General features: G+C 39.7%; 1 protein-coding gene across 1 annotated transcript in view; it reads left to right on the plus strand.

The window, feature by feature from the left end:
• The window catches only part of LOC119417564 (troponin C, slow skeletal and cardiac muscles-like), a 28,036-nt gene extending 18,141 nt beyond the window's left edge, over positions 1–9,895 (plus strand). The window contains exons 3-7 of the mRNA XM_037684801.1: positions 1,063–1,093; positions 2,164–2,310; positions 4,138–4,252; positions 6,352–6,488; positions 9,709–9,895. Coding sequence (XP_037540729.1) covers positions 1,063–1,093; positions 2,164–2,310; positions 4,138–4,252; positions 6,352–6,488; positions 9,709–9,740 — 462 coding nt within the window. The 3' untranslated portion in view covers positions 9,741–9,895. The remainder of the gene's footprint in view (positions 1–1,062; positions 1,094–2,163; positions 2,311–4,137; positions 4,253–6,351; positions 6,489–9,708) is intronic.
• Positions 9,896–10,127: the final 232 nt, after the last annotated feature.

The raw sequence follows: 10,127 nt of genomic DNA on the forward strand, positions 1-10,127 counted from the left end.
TAGATAGATAGATAGATAGATAGATAGATAGATAGATAAATAAATAATCTGAGTCTCAAAGGTGCCAGTGGTCATTTGTGAGTACATGGTGCAGTGACCCCAGTTCTAGGAACAGCTAAGATATTGCTGCTGCAACAGATGAACCAGGGGTTTCTATAAAAGAATGAACACAAGAGGATGAACCATAAAAGGGAGTTGCAGTCAATGACATAATCACAGAGGAGGGAGCTGTGGCAGACAGTTTCCACAGTTGGAAAAGGGTGGATAGTCCTCTCCAGGTTGGTAGTAAGGTACTGCCTCAGCTGAAGGAGTTCAAGTTCCTCAGGTTTTATTCATGAGGGAGGGAAAATGGAGCATCAGATGAATGAAGATTAACAGACGGATCAAAGCATCTTTTGCAGTTTGTGGACTCTGCACCAGTCCGTTGTGGTGAAGAGGGAGCAGAGCCACAAGGTGAAGCTATCTACTTACAAGTCAATGTTGCTATACTCACATATGGTCATAATCTCTGGGCAGTGACCGAAAGATCTAGATTGCAGATACAAGTGGGTAAAATTAGTTTTCTCCAAACTCTCCCTTAGAGATAGGGAGAGAAGCTCAGTTCTTCAGGAGAAACTCGGAAGTAGAGTTGTTACTCTTCCACATGGAGAGGAGTCAGTTGAGGTGGTTTGGCCATCTGGTAAGGATGTCACCAGGACACCACCCTAGGGAGGTGTCCTGGGCATCTGACTGGGGGAAGACCCCAGGAAAAACCCTGGACATGCTGGACAGACTGTTTCTTAATTGGTCTGGGAACACCTTGAAGTCCTCCCTGAAGAACTACAAAATCTGACTGTGGAAAGACATTTTATTATATATAATTATGGGGGGGTGCTTCGTGTGTTTGGGATTGGGGGCCCGTTGCTACAGGCTGTTTGGTCCCTACAAGCGGTGCAAGAGTTTGGTTTGCCTTACCGGTAGTAAGGTCAGGTATACAGAAACCTGTCCATCCAGGCCTTATGTCATGAATAATACTTAAAAATCTAATTCTAAAATAAAAACTTACTTTGTTTTCCCTTGCAGGTAGAGAACTTGACTGAGGAGCAGAAAAATGGTAAGAAAACTCCAAACAGAATTCTACGTATATTACATCTATAATTTTGTCAACAAAATTTACCGGTACTGTATATTAACCCATCTTGAAGTGAGTTGTCTCCAAATGTTAGTTATTTGTTGAGATACAGCTTTACCCTAAAAGTTTTATTCACATCTTTCCAGTAGTTCATGAGGTATTTTGCTTTAAGAGCAACAGGTTTGATCAAAATAGTTAATGGAAATGTTTTGAACACAAATCTCACAAAGTCTGTTTGTGCTCAAATTACAAACTGGGTACTGGGTGCTGCTATATTTTGAAATTTATCTAGATGTCAAACTGACTGAGTTATAGTCATTTTTGTGTTTGCTAGTGTTTTTAGGTGTAGATTACTAATTACATTCTGGAAGTATTTAGAAGAACACAGAAAGTGGAAGAACTTTCTGCTTGTGGTTCAAGAGACATTTTGCTAACAGAAAGACACTCAATCAAACATGTTACTGTCCAACTTTTGCTTTTGGGTAGTGGGTAATAACTGTAAAATATATATTCTTCTACTGGATTTTCCCTCTTCAGGGTCACCACAGCGAGTCATCCTCCTCCATCTTACTCTGTCCTCTGCATCCTCTGTCCTCACTCCAACTACCTCCATGTCCTCTCTAACTGCATCCATACATCTCCTCTGTCTTTTTCCTGCAGCTGCATTTCTAACATCCTTCTACCAGTATACCCACTGTCCCTCCTCTAGACATGTCAAGACCATCTCAGTCTGGTCTCTCTAACTTTATCTCCCAGTTGTTCAACCTGTGCTGTACCTCGGATGATCTCATTCCTAATCTCATCATCCTTGTCACTCCTAAGGAGAACCTCAACATCTTCATTTCTGCCACTTCTAGTTCTTTCTCCTGTCTTTTTGTCAATGGCGCTGTCTGTAAGAAATATGAAGCTGCATCAATGTTACTGAAGACACCTAGATAATCTGAATTCATGTTGCTGTCCATGGATTTGGCAGGGGTCAGCATTACAGTGTACCAGTTTACCATCTCAGTTTCTGTATGTTTTACCATCCTCTTAACTGCTGTTCTTTTCAGAGTTCAAGGCTGCCTTTGACATCTTCATACAAGATGCTGAGGATGGCTGCATCAGCACCAAAGAGTTGGGGAAGGTGATGAGGATGCTGGGGCAGAACCCAACCCCTGAGGAGTTACAGGAGATGATCGATGAGGTGGATGAGGATGGTAATATACTGCCATCTACTTTACTAGATATGGACAAAGTGTTACTGCCTTTTCCTGTCATTCAGAATACAAGCAAAATGTTGTTTCAGGTGTTGCCATATTGTATTTTTAAAACTAGCATATTGCTGATTACTAGGGATGTAGGGATGTACCCTCTGTACGCAAGATCTGTCCAACTCATTAATGGCCTGTCAATCATAATGTAACTTGACACTTTTTGTTAAACTTCAAATAACATTAAGTCCAACAGACACCATTGTAATTTCATGTGTTCTTATGGTGTAATCACTGTCATAGAATATGATGGTCATGTTTTTTTTCACATTCAGGCCATGCAAGAGTTAAAAAAAAACATATAAAGATCAAACCTGAGCACACAACCGATGATTATCAAAGGCTGATGATATCATGCCAAGGACCAAGCTTAAGCAAGAGTGTGGCGCTCAGTGCGCTTTTCCTCTCTTCCCTCTTCAAGAACAAAGTCAAAGTCCTCACTGTCTGACTCACACTCAGTTTTTCTTCCACGTCTCTGCCTTTGTGCTTCCATTCGATGTCTGAGAAGTTTGACTCCTCCGCTTCGTCTATTTCTGGATATGTGGCTCCATCCCTCACCTTAAACAAAAGCTGCAGATCCAGGTTCAAAAATCGCTTCATTGTTTTGACTCAGACACACTAAAACTGACTAACCACTAAACACACTCCATTATACCCGTAAAAATCCAAACATGCAAAATATCACAAATCTCTCAAATCTCATTACTCCCTCTCCCTCTCGCTGTCTCTCTATTGACGTTAAACTTCCATCAACTTCTTTATCTTTTTTTCCCTGTACTTTTTTTGGTGCTTGACAAACAACTTCAGGCCTCAGTCAGTAAGAAGGTGGGGGTTGTTTGTTTGGCGGGGGGGATGAGAACAGATGGGAGATGGTGGTGTTTCCTCCTTGAGACTGACCATCTTTGCAGCTGCCTCCAGCCTTGCACAATAAATATCTGGAGATCTTGCTTGATGAATTGAACATACAGCAGAAATGTAGGAACCACCCGAATCAACAAAAATCAATACCTAAAGGAAATTATATGAAGTGTAATTTTATTTGTTAGTCAAGAAAATGGTGCAGAACTTAAAAAAAAAAGGCACCGCAGGCAGACACTAGGGGACAATTGTCCTCGATGGTTTCAGTCAAGTTCAGGCTTTCAGTCCATTACACATAAACATGAAACTTATATTTTCTGATAATGCATTTTGAATTCTGATTGTTGATTGACGTTGCTGAATTCTTCTGAAGAAGCTAAATCTAAATGGCTCGAATCATTTTCATTTAAACCAAATAGTTCTATTTTGGTCTGGACCCCCAGATACCCCCACCACCCCCACCCCGGGACTATTTTTTCCAGTTCCCCCTTTTCACTCTGTGACAGGGGACAAATAGAACATAAGAAGACAAAAAAATAGAAGAGTATATCAAAGTACATTTAAAAAAAACACATTTGATTGAATTAAAGAGATAATATTGTGAGGAAATAATTGTAAATAAAGATGAACATTTCAAGAAGTGTGAAAGTTACAAAAACTGAAAGTTATCACTATTTATTATAGAGCTTATGATTTTTTGAATGAACGGTTAAAATAGCACAAAGTGTGCAGAAGCATGATGGCCAAAAGCGTAAGTAAAAACCATAAATCTGAAGACAAGAGTAAATGCATCACCTTTCACTTCCAATGATTAAGCTGAGTTCTGACACCATCTCATTGTAAAAATGAGTAGTTAGAAAATTTAGAAACTGGTCTTTGATGGTTGCTTCATAACATCCAGCTTCATGTTCCTAGGCAGCGGCACAGTTGATTTTGATGAATTCTTGGTCATGATGGTTCGCTGCATGAAAGAAGAGAGCAAAGGAAAATCAGAGGAGGAGCTGGCTGAACTTTTCCGCATGTTTGATAAGTAAGTTTGTATTTCCTTTTGTTCACTTTGCACAGAGCAATTGCAACATGATAAAGAAGTACAGCCATGTGGTGAAAGGCCCAGCATTCAGTGAATGAATGCCTATTGCTCTCTGCTTTTCCCAACAGAGTTTTAGACCAATATCATCTTATGCTGAGATAGCCATTTTTGTATTGACTGTTTATTAGATGTTATAGCTATCTTAATGTAGGTCAACTCCAAATGTTCTGCAGTTACAGATGTACATCAAATGATTAGCTTCTGAGCATTTTATTAAAAGTAGTTCACTGGCTTGTTCAAGAGATATTTTGCTAACAGACAGAGAAAGGAGCACATACCCATATACACAAAACTTCAGTGATAGGCAATACATGTAGGGGAAATCAGTGATGAATTCTAGACATGCTTTATTTATTCTAGTCAAACTTTACAAACCGGATTCCAAAAAAGTTGGGACACTAAACCAATTGTGAATAAAAACTGAATGCAATGATGTGGAGATGGCAAATGTCAATATTTTATTCGTAATATAACATAGATGACAGATTAAAAGTTTAATCTGAGTAAATGTAACATTTTAAAGGAAAAATATGTTGATTCAAAATTTCACAGTGTCAACAAATCCCAAAAAAGTTGGGACAAGTAGCAATAAGTGGCTGGAAAAAGGAAATTGAGCTTATAACGAACAGCTGGAAGACCAATTAACACTAATTAGGTCAATTGACAACATGATTGGGTATAAAAAGAGCTTCTCAGAGTGTCAGTGTCTCTCAGAAGCCAAGATGGTAAGAGGATCACCAATTCCACCACTGTTGCGCAGAAAGATAGTGCAGCAATACCAGAATGGTGTTACCCAGCGTAAAATAGCAAAGACTTTTAAGTTATCATCATCAACCGTGCATAACATCATCAAAAGATTCAGAGAATCTGGAACAATCGCTGTGCGTAAGTCTCAAGGCCATAAAACTCTACTGGATGCTCATGATTGCCGGGCCCTTAAACGTCACTGCACCTCAAACAGGAATGCCACTGTCAAGGAAATAACAGAATTTGCTCAGGAATACTTCCAGAAAGCATTGTCAGTGAACACAATCCACCGTGCCATCGGCCGTTGCCAGCTGAAACTCTACAGTGCAAAGAGAAAGCCATTTCTAAGCTAGCTCCACAAGCTCAGACGTTTGCACTGGGCCAGGGGTCATTTAAAATGGAGTGTGGCAAAATGGAAGACTGTTCTGTGGTCAGATGAGTCACGATTTGAAGTTCTTTATGGAACACTGGGACACCATGTCATCCGGACCAGAGAGGACAAGGATGGTCCAAGTTGTTATCAATGCTCCGTTCAGATGCCTGCATCACTGATGGTATGGGGTTGCATGAGCGCTTGTGGCATGGGCAGCTTGCATGTCTGGAAAGGCACCATTAATGCAGAGAACTATGTTCAGGTTCTAGAACAACATATGCTCCATCTAGACGTCATTTCTTTTAGGGAAGACCCTGCATTTTTCAACACAATAATGCCAGACCACATTCTGCAGCAATCACAACATCATGGCTACGTAGGAGAAGGATCCGGGTACTGAAATGTCCAGCCTGCAGTCCAGATCTTTCACCTATAGAGAACATTTGGCGCATCATAAGGAGGAAGGTGCGACAAAGAATGCCCAAGACGATTGAACAGTTAGAGGCCTGTATTAGACATGAATGGGAGAGCATTCCTATTTCTAAACTTGAGAAACTGGTCTCCTCTGTCCCTAGACGTCTGTTGAGTGTTGTAAGAAGAAGGGGGGATGCCACACAGTGGTAAAAATGGACTTGTCCCAACTTTTTTGGGATTTGTTGACGCCATGAAATTTGGAAACAACAGATTTTTTCCCTTAAAATGATACATTCTCTCAGTTTAAACTTTTGATCTGTGATTTGTGTTTTATTCTGAATAAAATATTAGATGTTGGCACCTCCACATCATTGCATTCAGTTTTTATTCACAATTTGTTTAGTGTCCCAACTTTTATGGAATCTGGTTTGTACTTGTGTAATCATGCAACTGTTTAAACACACTTTAGTTTACGTATCTGACTGTACATTTCTCTTTATTTAAGGAACGGTGATGGTTACATTGACTTAGATGAACTGAAGGGAATGCTGGAATCCACCGGAGAGCCCATTACAGAAGATGACATTGAGGAACTGATGAAAGATGGAGACAAAAACAATGATGGCAAAATTGATTATGATGGTACGGTACCAACTGCACATGGTAATGCAAAACAAAAGATGATCACTCTAGATCGACAGTTATTTTATATCTTTCTTAGTGGCTGTGTAGTCAGTTAACGTAAACTCAAAGGTTATTAAAAAAGCTCAGACAGAACAGGATTTTGAGGAAGTATTATACTTACTCTCTATGTCATATAAACCAGCAACTACAACCAGATCAAGAGTGTGATGATGAGAATGAGTAGGTGTGTGGACATTTTGGGTAAAGTCATTTGACTATTAAATTATTAAAGGCTGTGCTTGAGCTATCACTTTCAACATCTACATGAATATTGACATCTCCCATTATTATGACTTTATCAGTATTCAGTAGTAAGTCAGACAAAAAAATCTGAGCATTCAGACAAAAACTGAGAATGAGGACCTGGTGGATGATATATAACAACTAGTAAAAGTGACTTTTCTGATTTCCATTTTGGATGAGAAAGACTGAGGGACAGTGATTCAAAAGAATCATAACTAATAACTGGTTTGGCATTAATCAATAATCCTGACTGAAAAATAGAAGCTACTCCTCCACCTCGACCTCGAAATTTTAATAATTAGCAGGAGTGGATTCATTTATACTAACAAACTCCTCCTGTTGTAGCCAAGTTTCTGTCAGACAGAATAAATCAATATGATGATCAGTTATCAGTTCATTAACTAACAGGGATTTAGAGGAAAGAGATCTGATGTTCAATAATCCACATCTAATGATTTTATGATTTTGCTCTGGTAAAGTAACTGTGTTTATTTTAATCAGATTTTTATGGTTTATATTTTTAGAGCTGATTTTTTGTTTATTTAATTTGAGCCGTGGGCGAGTTGACACTGTTTCAATGTGGGTGTGGGTGGGTAACAGAAGAGAAGCAGCAGAGAGGTGTGGAGGACTATAACTCTGCTTCCTGGACTGGACCCTGGGTTGTCAATAATTTGGGGGATAAACAAAATCAGACATATTTCTAGAAAGAAGAGTGGCTCTGTCCAAAGTGGGATGGATGCCATCTCTCCGCATCAGACCAGGTTTTCCCCAAAAAAACTCCAGTTATCTATGTAGCCCACGTCGTCGTCAGAACACCACCTGGACACCCAGCGGTTAAACGACAACATATGTCTAAACATGTCATCGCTGGTCAGGTTGGGGAGGGGCCCGGAGAAAACTACGAAGTCCGACATGGTTTTAACAAAGTCACACACCAAAGCAACATTAATTTTAGTGACCTGCGATTGGCGTAACCGGGTGTCATTACCGCCAATGTGAATAACAGTCTTACTGTATTTAGCCTTAGCCTTAGTCAGCAGTTTCAGATAAGATTCTATGTCGCCCGCTCTGGCTCCCAGAATGCATTTGACTATGGCCGCTGGTGTTCCTAGTGCCATGTTTCAAACTATGGAGCTGCCAATGACCAGGGACTGCTTCTCAGCTGGTGTGTCACTGAGTGAAGAAAATTGACTGGAAACGTCAATGGGTCAGTGGTGAACTGGGGGCTTAGCCTTTGCACTATGCTTACTCAGGACTGTCACCAACTCGACCTGAGGTTCTGGATGCTCGGAAACTGCTGGAAGACCACTAACAGGAGCTAGCCTCAGTGGCTTTGCGCCGCCTATGGGGACTTGGCTAGTTAATGGTTTTTCTATAGCAGTGGTTCTCAAACTGAGGTCATATATATATATATATATATATATATATATATATATATATATATATAAATACAGTAGTCCCTCACTACTTCACGGTTTATTTATTGTGGACTCGCTTTATCGCAGACTCACGCTACCGCAGACTCGCTCTATCGCGGTTTTTCAAAATAAGACTGAACATGACACACAATTGGCTGAATGATGGATGAGCTGCATGATGGACATGGAATTTTTATTTAAAATAAATTGTTTTAAATTATTTAGCACCTGCTGCACCTTTGTGCAGCACTTTGGTTGGCCTTGTTGCTGTTTTAAGTACTTTATAAATAAAGTGGTATGGTATGGTATGGTTTGTGCAGCCCATACTGCAGGATAAATTTCCTGCTGCAGCTGATCAGCTGTTCACCGTGCAGAGCGGAGAAGTGGGTGTGGCCAAGAACGATTGCAGGTGGCAAAGGGCAGACAAGGCAGATAGCTGAAATCATGACATTCTGTGCTCTTTTAGAGCGTTTAGAATTTAGAAACGTTGTTTAGAATATCGCAAGAGCATGGGAAGGGTTTAAAACACCAAATAACCTACTATTTACTGTTTGTAGTACTATTCCTACTTCGCGGTTTTTCACTTATCATGGGTCTTCAGGGTACGGATCCCCCGCGATAAACGAGGGACGAGGCTGTCCACCTGAACTGCTTTTTCTGACTGAACGATTAATGGACCATCCATCTGAACTGCTTCGTTTGACTGGACAGTTCCTGGGCCGTTCACCTTGAACTTTAGCAGTTTTGACTCCTCCTTGTTTCCAGATCTGAAACCCTGAAGTGTTTTTGCTTTGGTATTTTGTGTAGTTCCCTTCTTCCTATGCCCCCCCCCCCCCCCTCCACCCCCAAGTATGTATTTTAGTTGGACTTTGTATCGTCTGGGGATGACCCTTTGAAATGAGGGTATTGTCAGTATCTGTTTTTGGTAATTATTAGTCTTGTGTTTCATTTTGAAAGTTTTTTGATTCTTGTGTTTATTTAATAAATAAGTAATTTTGAGCTCCTCATGTCCTGCCTGGATTTCAGGGTTTAAATATTCAAGGATTGTTACAGAAAGGGGTCCCAGTTCTGTGAAAGAAGATACAATTCTGAAGTAAGATCAGTGTTAAGGCTATGCAGAAATTGGAATGATATTCTTTCCACTCTACAACCACTGAATGGTCAGTCATCCTACAATGGTAGAGTTGAGGGTTTGAAACCACCTGCAGTCACATGTTGAAGTGTCTCTGGGCAAGGTACTAAACCACTAAATGCCTAGTCTCCATACAACTCAGATTAGCTTTGTAGAGTTCTAGTAGAGTTCTGTATGAATGTGTGTGTGGAGGTAAATGAGAGCACAGATTGTGTTGTACAGCACTTTGAGTATGTTGATTAGATAGACAGGCATTATATAAGTGCAGTCCATTTCCATTTAATTGCATTTAAGTTCTAATAAAACTAGCCAACAAACAAAATTTGGCACAGTATTCTATTGATGTATAAATGCATTCTTTTTTTTGTTTTTGTTTTATTGACAGAGTTCCTGGAGTTCATGAAAGGTGTTGAATGAAATCCACTGGATGGTTCTGCTCATTCCAATAGTGGCTTCACTGTGCAACACCATCAGTCAATTCCTGAAGATATGTCTCCACGTTTTTATAACAAGTACCCTCATTTCTGATATTTCTAAACAAGATGTTATGTGAATAAACTACTATAAATAAAGGCACTTCAATGAAAGTGCATTTTGTTTCTCATTGATTATCTTGCTGACCAAACATTATTTACTATATTCCTAAAAAAAAAACCTCTGAATATATTTGTTATTTATTGTGTATGCATACATACATACATATACATACCTACTTACCTATCTATCTATCAGCCCCCGCCACTCGACTTTGGAATAAGCGGAAGATATTTTGTATATACAGTATATATATACATATACATATAT

Source organism: Nematolebias whitei, chromosome 11 (genome assembly GCF_014905685.2).
Source record: "Nematolebias whitei isolate Nwh7 chromosome 11, NemWhi1, whole genome shotgun sequence".
NCBI classification, from domain to species: Eukaryota; Metazoa; Chordata; class Actinopteri; order Cyprinodontiformes; family Rivulidae; genus Nematolebias; species Nematolebias whitei.